At 44.5% G+C, this 18,117-nt stretch overlaps 1 protein-coding gene across 1 annotated transcript; it reads right to left on the bottom strand.

Moving 5' to 3' along the window:
• Window positions 1-2,229: 2,229 nt before the first annotated feature.
• On the bottom strand, window positions 2,230-17,705 carry cercam (cerebral endothelial cell adhesion molecule). Its single transcript, XM_048259351.1, has 12 exons — window positions 17,305-17,705; window positions 16,399-16,509; window positions 13,742-13,859; window positions 12,892-13,026; window positions 11,663-11,867; window positions 10,833-10,952; window positions 10,107-10,183; window positions 8,949-9,055; window positions 8,223-8,355; window positions 7,659-7,786; window positions 6,359-6,562; window positions 2,230-3,922 (listed from the first exon to the last, which is right to left on the bottom strand). Exons 1-12 carry the CDS (start codon window positions 17,517-17,519, stop codon window positions 3,694-3,696), a joined length of 1,782 nt encoding a protein of 593 aa, XP_048115308.1. The 5' UTR covers window positions 17,520-17,705; the 3' UTR covers window positions 2,230-3,693.
• Window positions 17,706-18,117: the final 412 nt, after the last annotated feature.

Genomic DNA, 18,117 nt, shown 5'->3' on the forward strand with positions numbered 1-18,117 from the left:
TGCACAGAGAAAGCAAAAGCCAGATGTGTTTTTTATTCATACCATCAGTGTGTTGTTGGCACATTGTGTGCTTACTATTGTGATGGCTTGTGTTTACTGTTAGATACGAAAACACCATTTTTACGAAGGTGTGAAGAGTTAAGCAAGGCGTGTTAGCTTTTGCAAGAGAACTACAATGTTTCGCTGATTGGGTGAGAGATTTTGCCATTTGTGTGTAGAGTTTTGCAAAAAAAGCCATAGTTACAAAAAATGTGCTTAAGCAATCAGAAAAAACTGTAATAACTGACAGGTAGAGTTGAAGGGCTGCACAGACACACACACACACAACAACCATTCTGCATACATGTTGCAGACCCACTAAATCTCAGTGGAAGTGAGGGTCTAGGGGCCATTTTTTAAAAAGGCCATGAGATCAGGTTTCTTATTTGCATTTCCTCTCCACATCAGAAGGGGGTGCTAGTGAGTCACTCATGATGCTTTCATTCATAGAAGTAACTTTTATCTTTCAAGAGCTGTATTGCTACAAGTCGTCCACTAGGGAGCGCCACAGCCATTCTCCATTTCTGCCTGTGTTCTTCTCTCTCCTTCCAATGATGACATTTCTCTCCCTCCCTCTCCCTAGACCCCCCATATACACATATATACACACACACACACACACACACACCACTGTTGCGCTGTTCCCGATCCAGCAGTGAGGTCAGTGCCCAGAGGAGACGGTAGGACCCAGACCAGCTGGCTTCATCACACCCCGGCTCCTCAGCTGGGAAAGAGGAGACGAGAGGAAACGGAGAAACGGCCAGTCCCAGGTCCAGTCAGCTGATCTGGTTAGATTATTTGTATTGTAATTTTAAGTTTGTTACAAGGTTATTACACATAAACATGCATTGACATAACTGATGACTTGATTGGGAGACTTTTTTTAGAATATGCTAGTTCACCATGCTTGAACTCATTATATTCATATATATATAAATCATACAGTATATGTTGCCCTTTTTTTGAGCACTTTGGTCAACCACAGGTTGTTTTAAATTGTGCTATATAAATAAACTCGACTATGACTTTTTGCCTATATTCAGATAGCGTAGTGAATGGTGACAGGAAGCAAATGGGAGAGTAGGATGGGGAGATGACTGCTGGTCGAATTGGAACATGTGTCCCCGTGGGCCCTTGGACCTGAGTGGTGCAGACGCTGCATCTGCCTGTGCTCATTTTAGATGAGCTCTTCTGTTGTCTTAGAGGCCGGCGGTTGCACAGTAGTTTCCTGACAGGATTTGTGTGGCATACATAACTGACCTCAATGACCTTTCGTTCACTGTGCAGTGTGCACTTCTTCCTCTCTTCTGAATTTCATTTTGGTTCTGGTTTTCATTCTTTCCATCCCTCCCTCCTTTGCTCTCTTCATCCCCTTCACACTGAGAGCGTAGATAGAGAGAGAGAGAGAGAGAGAGAGAGAGAGAGCAGACTCCGGGCGAGCAGCCTGTCCCATTAAGAGTAGAACAGGAACATTTCTCTCTGGTGACTTCAGAGCTGGGCACGTAACACTGACCACATGCTTTCATCTCCATCGGCTCCACACTGTTTAGGCTGCAACAGTACGAGCAATGAGAAAATAGCCGCTCACTTTCACACGGCCTAAACATAACCATGGGAGAAATGCAGTCACTCAGCATCTGGACAAAAAAGCTAGATGCTCACATTTCTGAAGCTAGATAGACGCTCACATTTCTCAAGATAGACGCTCACATTTCTCAAGCTAGATGCTCACATTTCTCAGTGTAGTACCACAGACAGGCATGCAATTCAAGATCACATGTGATGTCCTCAGAACATGAAAATGCCACTAAAATCATGCAAAGGTACAGTGTGTGTCCTAGCCTACAATACAATACATTTTTTGTAAAAAAAAACTGAATTGTTCATCACAACCCTCTAGCGGTCCACTCTGTGTGCACTCTCAGTTCTGGTGAACAGAAATGGGAAGTAAACAATGTGTTTCGGACTGAACCGTAAACAACGAACCGTAAACAATTTCAGCTGATCGACACATTGATTTTGGAAGCACAGAAAGGAGAGGTGTGATTTGATTGGCTTTTGGGGTTACTCTAATATCACCTTTCACCGGAATTATGGACTGTACCTTTAAGTGCCACAAGTGCGCTCGTGAAATGGAAGTAAGAGAGAGTGAGGGAGACAGAGAGAAGTTAGAGAAGGAAAGTTAACTAATACTTTTAATCAATAATCATTTATTATGATTAAGAACACAATTCAAGAGGCATTTACATGTAGAGATTCAGAAACTGTAAACTACATCATTTAGGCCAGATGAAGTCATTTTTGATGTATATTTTTGGGCTTTATTGCTTTTATTTGGACAGGACAGGAAGTGAGTGGGAGAGAGTGATGGGGTGGGATCCTAACCCTAGGATATGACCCTGGTCGGACTCGAACTCAAGTGTGGTACAGGCGCTGCAGCCATTTTTCGCCACAGCGCCCCCAAGATGAAGTAATCTTGAGTGAGAACATTTCTCCCACAACCACATCTGCTATATTTGTCTTAGTCTTGGCAGAAGCATTGACCAAGTGGTTTACTCTTTGTGAGACCACAAAAGGCAACTTCCAATAGACACTTAAATAAAACTTCAGACCTCCCAAACTATAATAGTTTAGTTTATACATTATCACAAAGAGTCTGTACAGTAAAAAATATTCAACTGCAATAACGCTAAAACATATCATAAACAATTAATTCACACACATACACACACACTCACACACACACACACACAAATCTTCACACACACGATCACAATAAAACTTGATTGTCATCCAATTAGAAAGGTACGGAACGTAGCTAGAAGGCTGCAAGAAGATGATTAGGAGGAGGTTGTCATGGAATCTATTCATACTAGTCCTAGTGTCCTTGACGCACATGCTAAAAACACAAAACATCAATAGAAAAACATATTTTTTTGAAGTCCATGCGCCCTAAAGCCTTCACAGCACTCACTCAGAACTGATGAGTTTGTTTTCCTGAGTAAGTCCAGGGTCAACATTGCTTAGCATAAGTGTGTTTCACCGTGTGTATGTTTCTAGCATTCTTCTACTATGTTAAGTGACCTTGGGTTTGAGAAAGGCACTATATAAAATAAAAATACAATTATTATTATGTACTGTGTGTGTGTGTGTGTGTGTGTGTGTTTTGTAGATGAGGGAACTATTAGTCATGTGCATCTTCTACAGTGCATATGAGAAGCTTAGTGAAGCTAGATTGTCCCCTTGCATTTTACCTTGATTGTCGACTGTTTTGTAAGTCGCTCTGGAGTACAGCATCACCTCAAATGACTAAATGTAAATGTGAGAGCTTTACGAGAATCTGGCCAAGACACACCTCCTTGGTGGTGGACAATGAAAAGCATGCAGCTCAGTCAGCAGCCATCTTGTCTCAGGTGCAAAGTCCATCCCTCCATTCTTTCACCCCACACTCACCCAAACTCACCCCAGCTCTCCATTTAAGGAACACAAGTCCAACCCCACAAACCAGGCCAGACTGATGCACCGGTCCTAACAGTGGTACATCAGTCTGTGACTCTAAACTGGCCTTCAACTCTGGGACATTAAGTTAGTATCTCATTTGGAACAGAGGCTCATTTTGGGGATGTCTAGAGATGTTGGGGTCCCCCTCGCCCCTCACAGTTCGTCCTTGTAGGCGCTGTGCAGTCCGGCCTGAGGGTTCCCCTTCAGCGTCTTGTGCGAGCCCCTCCAGTCGGTCCGCACCGCGTCGTCGTCCCACAGCGTGGACGTCTCCGTGTCGCTCACCCAGTCTGGGTCGCCGGCATACTGCGCAGGCTGGACCAGCAGGGGGCGTGTGGAGTAGGCCTGCAGATTACGGTTGGGGAACTGGGACTTGTAGGCCTCACTGAGAGAGAGAGACAGAGAGATAGTGAGTAATGGGCAAATCGTTGACCAAAACTCCACTGGTTTCATTCTGATATGCAATCGTTAGAGGAACACGATGAAACAATTTGCCACTTTCTGAGGTATGTGTTTGTAAACAACGGATTACTCTGGAACGGCTTACTGTACAGGGGACTGCTTTATACCTTTGTGTTCGGTAAAGTCTGCTGTTTATTTTGATATATGGTTTGTCATGTGTTGAACGAAGGGTTCGTGAAGTGTTCCACCAAGATGAATGGGTAGGGAGATAGGCACAGAACCTAGAATTTATGATTCAATTTAATCATTATTTACTTTCGTAAACCATTCACCACAGCAATTAGCGGCTAACATCGTTTAGAAGCTGAGAAAAAGCTCTTTCATGTGATGTGATACTTGTGATGTCTGTATGATGAGTAGCCTACTTCGCGAGTAGTTCAACTGAGAAGAATGGGTGAATTTGGACGTACTTGCTTTCTTGCAGTGCTTTCTCCACTGCGTAAAAGACTAAATTAATTTGCGCTGTGAATGCTAAGATTATTTTGACAGGCCATTGGCTAATAAAATGCGCTATCAGTCGGACACAAACCAGAATATTGAAAGAAGGGGGCACCAAGGCCACAGTGGCCTGTAAACCTCTGATTTTCAAAGGGGCATCATGGCCAACGCAAGGGGCAATGACGGCCATGGCCATCGTGGCCACCGTGAAATTCCTACCCTGCATATGGTCATATTAAGGAAAGATACACACACTTGTCATTCCCACTAGACATCCAGGCTATGCACTGGGCAGTTCTGTGGTCCACTTACTGGACACACCACTGAAAACATGTATGGAGGAAAAGCCTTCATAGCACAACATCATCAACAGTGTTGACAGCAGCTAGCATATTAGCAAGCTTTTTTTATCAGTGCCAACTCTGCTACTGGCATATTGCCATCTGGGCTACTGTGGCAAGCTTTGAAAGGCTTATGCATGATTTTTAGATAGTTTCGATAGACTCCATCCTGCTGCATAATTCTATATGTTTGTAGATCACTGAGCAGCTCATAACATGGAAGTCATGGAGCACCTCATGGGCATAGCTAACTTTAGAACTCCCATTGATTCCCACTAAAGGCCCTGAGTTCCCTCAATCGGAGTATAAATCCTGACCCACATAATAGCGCTATTAGCTTCATTGGAATGCGGTGAGCAGTGGAAGCAGATCACGGCCGCTTGCTGGCCCTCGAGTGGGGAGCCGTTTCGATAAAGTTGCCTGGATGGCTGGTACGGTTTCCAACAGCGAAGTGACGCAGAACATGCTGGAAAAAGTGAATCAGTGAAATAAAATGCAGATGCTTCACTCAGCCCTCCCCCCTTCTCTCTCTCCCTCTCTCTCCCTCTTCCTACTACCCTATCTTTCCCTCCTTTTTTCTTGCTCTGTCTCTCTATTTGTCTCCACCCTTCTTGCTGTGTCTCTATCTCTCCTTTTTCTCCTTTCTTCACTGTCCTCTCCCACTTCCCGGCTTTAGAGTGTCTTGGCTGAGGAAATGAAGCAGAACGCAGCACAGACAACCACAGAGGGGGACTAGAATGGGAAATGTGGTGGCAGTTAGCCAAGTGCACACACACACACACACACATTAACACACACACATACACACACACACACACACTAACACACACACACACACACACATACACACACACACACACCTTGTTTTGTATGCATGACATTTCCTTGATGTGAGGGTAGAATATGTGCCTGCCGGCAGGACCTGAGGCATTGGCCTTTTCCCTCTCAAATGCAAGGAAGAAAATTCCAGACTTCCAGTCTCTAACAAACACACACATAAACACACACACAGACACACACACACACACACACACACATACCAGCCAACAACGAGGTGAGAATAAGCATGCCTTAACCAACGGCACGCTTCCCAAAATGACCGGATCTACGGTGCGGGAGCTATTTCTAGAGAGGACACAGCCCAATTTAACCACAGTCAAAATCACCTTAAAACTTGGAGTAGAAAGCGACCACATTATAACGGTGCTTGGGGAGTGTGATGATAGGTCCTATAACTCACGGTCTCTTTGTTTGGGTCCTGGCTAGAGAGTATGCACACACTGCAGGCTTATCCAAAACTCAATGATACAGTCCTTCCGCGACACGTGTGATTTCATACTATATGTGACAATGTGTGTGTATGTGTGTGAGTATGTGTGATAATGTGTGTGTGTGTGTGTGTGTGTGTGTGTGTGTGTGTGTGTGTGTGTGTGTGTGTGTCTGCTGACCAGCGCTGGGCTGGCTCACCACAACACTTACTTTGTCAACTATATGACAATGTGTATGTGTGAGAATGTATGTGTATGTGTGTGTGTGTGTGTCTGCTGACCAGCACTGGGCTGGCTCACCACAACACTTACTTTGGGTGCTTGTCGTACATGATGGGCAAGAACTCGTCGACAGGCATCATCTTGGACAGCGGCTCTGCGTTGATGAGCTTCTGGGCCCCCTGCAGGGAGATGGCGTAGGAGAGTGTCCAGTAGGAGTAGCCAGCCACGACCAAGTTACGCACGTTCTCCACCACCTCCTCGTCCTCCGGCTTCACCTGCTTACGGCCCAGGTATCTGTGCACGGGACCAAACGCCAAGGTTACGCCAGCCGTTAAAACAACACAAACTAGAACCGCAAACACTCATAGCAAGGCTATGGTTATAGTTATCAGTGCACGGGCCCAAACGCCAACGTTACACCAGCCGTTAAAACAACACAAACTAGAACCGCACACACTCACAGCAAGGCTATGGTTATAGTTATCAGTGCACGGGCCCAAACGCCAACGTTACGCCAGCCGTTAAAACAACACAAACTAGAACCGCACACACTCACAGCAAGGCTATGGTTATAGTTATCAGTGCACGGGCCCACGCTATGTAATGGCATCCGTTAAAACAACACAAACTAGAACCACACACACTCACTCTATGGTTGGTTATAGCTATCTGTGCACGGGCCCAAGCCATGTAACAGCATCCGTTAATACAACACAAACTAGAATGGCACACAGTGTGGTTGTGATTATAGTTTTTGTACATGGGAACAAACAATGACCATTAACACACCACAAACTATAATAGCACACACTCACAGATTGGTTATGGTTGTCTAGTTACACAGCAGATGCTTTTATCTAAAGCGACTTGCATTATAAAACGCATGACAAGTTGGGGTTAGATACCTTCAAGTAGATACCTTCAAGTAAAGTGTTATTGAATATTATCAATATGGTATACTGCAGTGATTCAGTATGTGTGTATATTTGTATGTATAGAATATTATCATTAAGGTATACTGCAGTGATTCAGCATTAAGGCATGTAGTATAGTGTTGTTACACATTTGATTGTCATCTGATATTGATTTGATTATCTTGTCACATAAATACATACAGTGCAATGTTAAAACTAACACATCAGTTTCTCAGAAGAGAGCGGCATTCCAGTCCATCGCCCACAAGAGGGCGCTCTAGTTCTGGGAAGACTGTTTCCACACTTCACTGCACCCTCTCTCTCCCTCTCCCTCTCTCTTTGTCTTCCTGTCATCCATCTTTATCCGTCTATCTTTATCACAGCAGTGATAGCATTACATAAAAGACCCCCTCCCACCCTCGTCCACCCTCCGCCCCCACACAATGATGCGGGCGTCGCCATAGTGACGGACTCACATGATGTCCCAGTCCAGCTCCACCTTCTCCACCTCGTCCATGAGACGCAGGAGACGTCGCTTGAAGTTTCCCTGGAAACGCACGTCGTCCTCGAAGATCAGAGCCTTGTCCATCTGATTGTCCACCATCTGAGGTAGAGAGAGAGAGAGAGAGAGAGAGAGAGAGAGAGAGAGCGATAAAGGAGAGAAGGCAGACATCTTAGCATCAAACACAGTGCTGGTACCACCGGTGTCTCACACATTGTGTCATGCAGCAAATACCGGAACACACACTTACAGAAGGAAGAATTTAAGGTGACTAGCTGGTTCCGGAATAGCAGAAGCATCACACACTTGCAATCAGGGAATCAGGGAGAGCTCACTAATACCTTAATACAAGCCCTGGACAGATGATTACAGACCAAGTGCTTTGCATTATGACTAAACATATATGCCAAAGAGTCAGAGAGAGACACTCAAAATGGCAAACAGATCGACAGAGAGAGATGAAAGAATTAAGGTAAAAAGGTGGTGACAGAGTGGAGATTAAGTGGTGTGTGTGTGTGTGTGTGTGTGTGTGTCTCACCTCCTTCCAGATGTAGTAGTGGCTGAGGAAGCAGCCCACCTCTCCTTTAGTGAGGGTGCGGCCAGAGAAGGGGTCATAGTACCCTGGCAACAGATTCACTCCCAGGAGCTTAATGTCACTGCTGTTCAGAGCTCTACAGAGGATGGACACACACACACACACACACACACACACACACACACACACACACACAGAATAAAATATACACACACAGTACGTTCAATCGGACACACACTCTCTCACTCCGCCAAATGAGTGCAATCACATATACACACATGCATACACACACAAACACAAGAACCAATCACACATGTGTACTCAGTATGACAGAATCACACACACACACACACACACACACAGTCTCTCACCCACACACACACACGGTTATCGGTTTTCAGGCCCTTTCCAGGAACTTTTAGTAAACAAATTAAATGGTTTTGGTCCCAATGTGATTTATGTGGATGCATTCATGTTGTAGAGAACCTTTATTTCCAGAAATAGTAGTAATAGTTCTGAATGCACAGAACTTTCTAGTGGATCCATTCATGTGGATGTCAAAAACAAATAGTGGATCCACGCGTGTTTGATATCAAACATTTCTAGTGGATCCACTCATGTGAATGTCAAAATGTCTGCAGGATGTTTTCATGTTGCTGGGCACCTTTTTCTCTGCCGACTCCAAGACTGAGTGTGTATCGAGCAGAGGCCAGATAAGGCAGACCTTACCCTCCGTCCACTGCGTCCACCACTTTAGCATTGATTTCCAGCTCGTACAGTGACCACAACATCCTCTCTCGCCGCTCCGGACGCCTCTGCAGGTTAATCAGGTAGATCTACACGGGAACCAGTGGACAAAAGATCCAATCGATCAGCTATTGATCACTTTAACGATTTACTTTTACGACTTAGTCCATGAGGGGGGAGATTTTTTTTATGTGACAAGAACGATCCTCTCACTGCTGATCAAAGCTATTGATTGGCTATTGATGGCTTTCGAAAATTAACTTTGGGTGTCGTCGTAATGATTTTGGTCCCATTCAGGACATTTTTAGTGCAGCGTTGAACCCTTTCACCTCCATGGCATTATGAGCTGTTAAAAAGGTTAAGATGCTTCTGTCTGGGTTTATCAGCAATGAGAACAAAGAACAAAGCGTGTACCATCCATTACACATCTTAAAAAGCATACAGTTGGGGAAATACAGATAGCTAAACTATAAAAGCAACGGTATGTGCAAGACCAGGACATTCAAGCCCAAGATATCCAAAATATGCATAAGGCAAAACACACAGTTTTGCTACTAACATGACAAGGGTATACAACAGTACACACACACACACACACACACACACACACACAGGCAGACACACACACATAGCAGCAAACCCTGGAAAATATACATGTACACAGCCCTAATGCAGAGTCCCAGCGACTACCCCCACCCAGATCCCATGCCGCATAGTTATAGTGCTCTCATCTCGTCAACCTCCTACCTCCACCCACACACACACACACACACACAGGCAGACACACACACATGGCAGCAAACCCTGGAAAATATACATGTACACAGCCCTAATGCAGAGTCCCAGCGACTACCTCCACCCAGATCCCATGCCGCATAGTTATAGTGCTCTCACCTCGTCAACCTCCTACCTCCACCCAGACCCCATGCTGCATAGTCATAGTGCTCTCACCTCGTCAACCTCCACCCAGACCCCATGCCGCATAGTGCTCTCACCTCGTCAACCTCCACCCAGACCCCATGCCGCATAGTGCTCTCACCTCGTCAACCTCCACCCAGACCCCATCCCACATAGTGCTCCCACCTCGTCAACCTCCTACCTCCACCCAGACCCCATGCCGCATAGTCATAATGCTCTCACCTCGTCAAAGCCCATGAGGTCCGTCTGTTTGAGCTCCTGGTGGATGAAGCCCGAGTGGTACATGGGAGGCCCGTCAACTGGAGGACAAACAGACATCTTCAACAAGCACTCCACACACACATTATTTACTTACACACAGGGATATTCAGTCCCTCTCAAATAGTCTGATGTAACATTTAATCTGCCTCTATGGTGCAGTTTAGTCTATCTGGGTGGCAGTTTATAAGACCCTATCAGGCTTTTACGACCGCGGCAGAAACCACAAGTATGATGGAGCATTTAAAGCTCTTCTAAGATCAAGTATAAAGACTGTTAAGACTTGCCTGATTAAAATGTACAATGTGTAAAATATGCACATAATCTTGAAATAATTATATGCACATAATCTTGAAATAACATCCTGTTTGTCAGCATATTATGGATATTGTTAATACAGATATCCATGTAAACATGTATCTTAAGCAGTTTAACTCATGTATGTTGTGAACACAGAGAGATAGCACTTTACAGCAATTTCCTGTGTATTAGCCGCATTGTGTATAAACTGTAGGACAGTGTTTTATGCAAGTTAAAAAAGAAACAAAACCATATTAGTACCATATTAACTGCCCCCGTGTATTAACCTCATAGCTGAAGAAATTTTGCAGAACCAATGTATAAGCCGCAGGTAATAGTTGGGAAATTACAGTCTGAGAAAGGAGACGGTTTACAAAGAGGGATACTGACTCAGGGACTCCTGGTAGAGATGAACGAAGTTGATTCGGTCGTCTTCCACCGTCTGGTGGGGCTTGGCCGGCACGTTCAGGTAGCCATAGCGCTCCTTGTTGCAGATGTACATCTGGACCTCTGTTCAGACACACCAAACTGGAGGATTAGTGGCTAATGTCTAATGTCCTGGACATACAGTCCAGTTTGGTTGCATTTGCTCAGCAGCTGTCTTTATCTAAAGCGACTTACAACATATACTGTATCTTTACACATATATAGGTATAGATTTTCAGGATATAGATTTCAGATTTAGATGGGATTAAGGCTAGGATTTCAAGAATTAGACAGTCACAAGAAAAAATGTGATTCCTCATGGCATGTACTATTACATGTCATAATAAGTTTGAACCATAACAAAGTCAAAGCCTTTGTCAAAGCCCACAACATTTCATGTAGCACATAGCATTCCAGTGTTCCTTAATCATGGACCTCAATTCCAACTTTCTGTTCTCTGTTGTCGCTTGCTTATTTTTGCTTTAGTGGCTGCTTTTGAACGTAACTGCATACTCTTGGCAGATCCTCATATCTGAGTAACAATGGCTCAGGGAAAGCACTACAATCTGCATCGTAATAACCTTGAGTGCTATTATCGGAGTTTCAACTTAGATCACGGTTACTGCCATGTATGTATCAGAGGGTGGAACAGCGGTAACATTGTTGTGACGGTTGGCCTTTGCAAGTCTGTGTCGCTTTGGATAAAAGCATCTGCAAAATACGCTTTCCTTGCCTTGCCTTGCCTGTACTTTACTTTCCTTTACTTCACTTTACTTTTAAAGGATGCATCATACCAGAGGCCCGACAGGAGAAGGCAAAGACGATGATATCATCGAAGGGCCAGGAGTAGTCTTTGTGCGGAGGGTGGAAGGCCAGCTTCTTGGTGCCCTCCTTCCGCAGGTCCAGCAGGACGGTGGAGTGCACCATGGGAACCGGGTAGCAGCCCTGCCGGTGGCGATGCTTGGTAGGGAAGTACTCCGCCGTGCGCCGGTAGTATCCCTGAGAACAACAGGAACACAAGTTCCACAGGAATATCAGACAATCAGGAACCGAAAAAGCACAGCAGTATGAGACACAAGAACATAAGAACCTTAGGAATAAAAGAGACAGGGATATGAGAACCATAATATAAAGGACAGGGATATGAGAACCGCAATATAAAGGACAGGGATATGAGAACCGCAATATAAAGGACAGAGATATGAGAACCGCAATATAAAGGACAGAGATATGAGAACCGCAATATAAAGGACAGGAATATGAGAACCACATGAATATAAGAGGCAGAACTATGATAAATATAGAAATATAAGGCATATGAGAACCACACCATACACGGGAAACACAGAAATGTTTTAGACTCTGAAAGTCTTGTGTATGTCCACTGGATGGGTGTTACACAGATGGAATCTGACCTCATCTGGCGAAGGCCTGGTGTCCTACTAAGAAACACGCTGCCAGTCAGGAGAAAAACCCTTTATCTGAAACACCTGCTGCAGGATGTTTTACATGTTTTACCACTTTAAATTGAAGGCACTCTCTGTGTAGAATTAAAAAATGCCTTGATCAACCAATTAAAGCTGCAGTTGGCAAGATTTTTTGATCATATTCACTGAAACCGACACCAACAGCTTCAACATAAATCAGCCGGTTTTAGAAAAAAGCCCGCACTTCTACCTCCACCTAGACCCTGTTATTTGTTTTGCAAAAATCCACAGCTCCTGGTTCTTCTGGACCAATCAGAGCAGGGCTGTGTGAAATCTGACTGTCAATCACAGTCTGATGCAGTCTGGTGCGCACTGATGAGCACAAACTCGATGAAAGGGTGCTCGGTGGTAGTGGGGGAGGGGCATGAGAGTTGTAATCATTAAAAAATTTGGCTAAGTCCCCTTAATCTGTCAGACTTGCCAACTGCAGGTTTAAAGTATGTATAAGTCGGACACGAGTATAAAAGATGTTTATTAGAGCCACACATTGGTTAGTCTGCATTCCACTCTGCCACTGGCACAGTAGGCGTTCTCACCTGTGGGGTGATGCCGCACCAGAAGTTGGAGTACGCGCTCTGAGAGTCCAGCATGGGGGCAATGACGGACTTGTTCTCGGCCATCAGCAGATTTAGAGTCTCCGGGTTGGTCAGGATGTTGTCTGTGTCAGCATACTGCAGCACCACATCAAAGGTATCAAACTTGATCAAATTAGGACATTTCAATAAATTGTGGCTACATTCTGTCAATTGTGACCAGTATAACTGGCCTTTCCGGTCACTTCTCCTTTATTAATAAAACCTTGATTTAAAAAATATACTTGTATGACCTCTTCTGTAATGATTTTTGTCCATTTTCGCAATTCCTAAAGCACTGTCTTCCTCAAATTAGTCTCTCCAATATTGAGTAATTAATTTCCACGAGCAACAGGATTAAATGAAAAACACCAGCACAGGATCTTTCAGTCTAAATATGCTCATACAATAAATCCAAGGTAGCACCATTTGTCTTAAGAGCCAATCTTGTAAAAAAGGAGACACCATCTAACACATCCAGATAAACAAACACATTTCTGTTACATTTGAGATTACACAAGTAAAAAAAAAAAAAAACATAGCCAACTGAGCGTCCAGTTTTGTTTCACTGAAAATCCAGACAAAGCAAGGAGAGGAAGACTTTCATTTCGAAGTATCATTGTGAAGTAGGTAGAGAGTGTTGAAATACTAGGAGAGGATTACTGTAAGAGCCCGCCTAAGTTCGGAGTTCCAAATGTCGGGATATGTTGTTCAGATATACGGCCCACCCGCTTGCTATCCGCAGAACATGCAGACTTACACCTATGTCTGAAAACAGCTATTGTGAAGTAGGTAGAGTGTGTTGTAGCTGTACCAGGATGTAGTCGGCCCAGCGCTTCTTAGCGAAGGTGAGGGCACCCTGCTTCAGCTTCATCAGGTACTCATATCGGCCGTTCGGCCAGTGCTTGGGCCCCAGCTCACCAGGGTAGGCTCTGTCCAAACACACAGGGATACACACACACACACACAAATCAATGTACAATTCAAAGTGTGACATACCATATACCGACTATAGGTATGTGTGCATCACCCAACACACGCACGCACACACACACACACCATTTTGCAAAAGAGCTGCTTGAAGCCCATGGAAACATGTTCAGACATGCTTCACCATGGCTCGTGTTGAAGAGAGTGCAGAGTGAAAGTCGCGCCCTGGAGCACAGGTTTGTTGACCTCTCAGAAGTGATCTCACTCACTCTGCCTCCTTCCCCGCGAGCTCCCTACCTAACGTGGCCTCACAGGCCTCTAGGGCAGCTGATTCAGCTGGCTGGGTGTAGCCTTGTCGTCTCGTTAGCTAATCACAGTACTGGAAAATGATTTATCTTTCCTGCCCTCAACATTTGAATTCGGGAAATTCGGTCTGGAGTTGCTTCATTGAGAAGTCTCTATGCCAGAACCATAGACATGAATGACAGTTCCTTGTCATTCATGTCACTTGAGCACGCTTGAGTTGATTTGGTTTAAAACAAAAAGGCTGTAGCTAGAGAAACTAGATGTTTAGATTTCGCTGTCGCATCTGTAGATAATACAAGATATTGACAATGCAAAACGGCATTTGGTAAAAAGGGTGTTTTAGGCTGTTCTGTTCTCCCTACAGAATTCCCATATTCTGTTGCTCTGCTTGGTTGGGTCTATCCAGTTGCATGCAGAGGCATCTTCTTTCCCTGTGTTGGTTGAACAATGCTCCATCATCAAACCCAAATGGACTGATACCAGATTCACATTCTGAATAAATGGAATGTTGCAGATGCCAAAACATGGCAGCTTTGTTTTCTCCAACTCCAACTGGGATGGATTATGTTAGTTGACAGAAGAGAAAAGTGGGTCGAAGTCGGGGGGGCTGAAGAAGTAAACATGAATTTCAGAAGTGGGTCTGAAGAAGTAAACATGAATTTCAACCCCAAAACGCCACGTAAGCCAGAAGTTTTGTGTGTAATTACCATTGATCTGTTCAATTTGTGTGCACAATCCTAAGATCTGGTACTCATTACATGTGGACATCCCCTTAACGACACAAGCACAGATAATACCTCAAAACAGCTGCCTGCCCTTGAGAAGACTAGGGCCTGCCTTTTTGCTGCCTGCCCTTGAGAAGACAAGACCAGGTTTATCCCTGCATCCACATCTACATTTATTCATCTATGCCCAAGTGCCAAGAAGTTGCCTTACAGGAGTGCTAGTTTATTAGTCAGCTGCTCTTTGAGTTCAAGGGCATATCCAATGCAGTGTTTCCCATACATTGACTTATTTGTGGCGGCCCACCACAATATCAACATTGACCACCACACAATGATTTTCCAGGTTGTACTAAATTGTGCTTAAATCTGGTTAGCATCATCATAACCACACTGGGCTAATTGTTAAAAACTGTTGTATTCAAGTGAATTCTGCAAACCAACCACCACAAATGGAATTCACTGGAATGCATGTGAAGAGTTGGTTCGATTTGTTAATTTGTCCTGTTAAAAAAAAAAAGTGGAAGTCTTACCAAAAAGTACACTGCTTTGTAATAATTTAAAAGGCCCTTAATGTGCCTTGTACTTCAGATGCATTCTGCATTTACTCACTTCCAGGACATATCTCCATTTTCTCCTGCAAAGTAACATGTATGTGCACTCTAAGGGGAGCAGAGCAGAATCCTGGCACTGTAAGCATTATAGCTCTACCATTTACACACAGCCCCTGTGTACAGAACATCGACTAAGTCACTACTTATTGCATTAAAAACCGAATATGTTGGTTATTCGTCATACAGTGCCCTGTGTAGTCGATGAGTAGCCTAGAAATCTAGACGCACCCTACATTTGCTGCCAGGGCTAGTCTAGCAACTCTCCGTTGGCTTGTGAGCTCCAAAAATTAAACTTCTATCAGGCCAATCAAATCGTGTATAGAGTCGTTAGGCGGGCCTAACATAATGATTGATGGCAGAGTTGCAACGGTTTGGCTTGAATTCCCTGCTACTTGAAAACAAAGAAGATGGATGTTGCTGCTGGCGAACAGTGTGACACGAAGCTTTTTAACGTTACGTTAAGCTTTTTTTAAGTTGGCAAAAGTTTGAACTAGCCAACTAGCTCCGCTGGTGGGAAAACGCATGGGACTCATAGCGCTGTCCTATTGCGTGCAGAGGGAATTTGAAAGACAACCGATTATCCCGCCCCTCGGACTGAGCACTGCGAGCGGTGAGTGTCCAGACCCTACATTTTAATGTGGGTCTTGCTCGTCAGGCTAGTCGATGAGTGGATCAGGCTTTAAAGCAAGGAAAACGTCTGTGTCTGAAGCCATCAGACATTTTGAAAGCCTTTTTGTATAATTATCTATTTACCCATCTTAAACAGCCTGGCCCAGCCCACAAATAGCCTGGGAACTTTACGTCCTGGTGGATGTTCTGAACACAGGGCCAGTCTGTCAATGGCCCACTGGAGGATTAAGGGTGATCAGAGGAAGGTCAGAGGTCACAGACAAACTCACATGGGTTTGTCCTTTGGCCTCCACTCTATGTAATGGTAGTGCTCCTGCATGACGCTCAGCCACTCTCTCAGAACGGCGGTGGTGTTGTCCGAGTTGTGGTCTGTCGCTGCCCTGAAGTGGAGAGATATTAACGGTGAGTGTGTGTGTGTGTGTGAGTTGGAAAGAGATAGAGAGAGGGCCACAGCTGTACGTCTCATCACCTTGACCATGGAACAGAGTTGAGCAACTTGTCAACCAATTCTCAAGACATCCATGACACTCTGCTGCTGCCACATCTACACATTGAGGGCAGAAACTCTGGGTTATGGCCTAAAGTTAAACCTATCATTTGGTGGATTGGGTAGACCATGGCATAGAGACAGGACAAGAACCTGCCTGATTCATGTGTCACAATGTAACAGTGAAAAAGACTGCAAATCGGTTTTATTCTTATAAATGTGAGCCCTTTTTAGTGCCCAGAAAGCACACACACACACACACACACACACACACACACACACACACACATCCCCCCTTAGACTAGCAGCAAGAGTAGACCTGTGGGGTTCCAAAACCGCTGTGGGGTTTCCAATGAGTAACATTAACACTACAATGGTATCACACACACGCTATTCAACTAAAGCCGACACAAAAGAGCGATATGAAATCTCACCTAATCAATTAGTCTTCAAATATGTTATTTTTCCTTCAAACTAGAGAACGAAGGATTGAACTATACATTAGGTGTTAAAACGTCAAAATTAGTTCAGGCGTAATGTGTCGGGGGAGGGGTAGCCCCCGACTGAAAACAAATGCAAGGCAGGGGAGGCAACGTGTACTATACGGACAATTGATCCTTTTGTCCCTCAATCAGTAACACGGCAACTTATCGGATTCCTAACAACGACTCGGAGAATGGACACATACCAAATGGAGATGCGGTCTTTCGGGTAGTTCAGCCTCTCCAGAGCACCGAGATAGAACGGCAACGAATGGGCAGCATTTCTAGCGATAATAGCAATCACGACAGTAGGCTGCTGCATCTTTGATTCTTCGGTGAAGTTTTCCTCTGAAAAGTAGCATTTTGAGGTTGAGAAAATAGACACAAGCACTAAAACGGCAAGGAACATGGTGGTGCACATTCCTGTTGCCCCGCGAAGCTGGCTGTTTCACGGCAGCCCTGGTCCGCGTCAGCACTTTAGGAAAAAGAGGAGTCTCCCTTAAAACTTTTACCCCCCTTTCCAACAACTGCTAAGTAGGAGGCAATGGGGTTTTACATTTCAGCTTCCGTAAGATCCTAAGCCTAACTGCTGGGCGTATCACAGGATATGCGAGGGGTTCTGTAGTTATAAACAAACAGTTGCGATGAAAACTACGTATGGCAGTCCTCAAGGGCTTTCAGAGCCTATTCTAGCGTTGTCAGTTACGTATTCAAGAAAGTAGACTAATGTAATACATGGTTGCATGTAGGCTATTGTGAATAGGCAAATTGTAATTTCTAAAATTGATGTTTGGCTAACATTCTTCCACAGGCACGTCTACTGAATACAACTAGCAGTTGCCTCAATTCCTTGGCTACTGGAAGTCTGTTATTATTAGTCAGGTTATTATTTTCCCTTCCCACTTGATCATGGTACACCCTGACATCCCATTCACAAGGGCAGCCCACGTCTATCCGCTTACAACCACTAGAGGGTGCAATGGAGTATATTTTCTCTGTGCTCCTCATCTTCAGTGAAG

The sequence above is a fragment of the Alosa alosa genome, chromosome 12, assembly GCF_017589495.1.
Source record: "Alosa alosa isolate M-15738 ecotype Scorff River chromosome 12, AALO_Geno_1.1, whole genome shotgun sequence".
Classification (NCBI taxonomy): Eukaryota; Metazoa; Chordata; class Actinopteri; order Clupeiformes; family Clupeidae; genus Alosa; species Alosa alosa.

Coding starts and splice junctions, on each gene's coding strand:
- cercam (XM_048259351.1), bottom strand. CDS start 17,519: ATGTGCACCACCATGTTCCTTGCCGTTTTAGTGCTTGTGTCTATTTTC. Junction 10,953..11,662: donor CTTCTCCTGTCGGGCCTCTG/GTATGATGCATC, acceptor GTGTCTGAACAG/AGGTCCAGATGTACATCTGC. Junction 8,356..8,948: donor GTGGACGCAGTGGACGGAGG/GTAAGGTCTGCC, acceptor CATCCTCTGTAG/AGCTCTGAACAGCAGTGACA.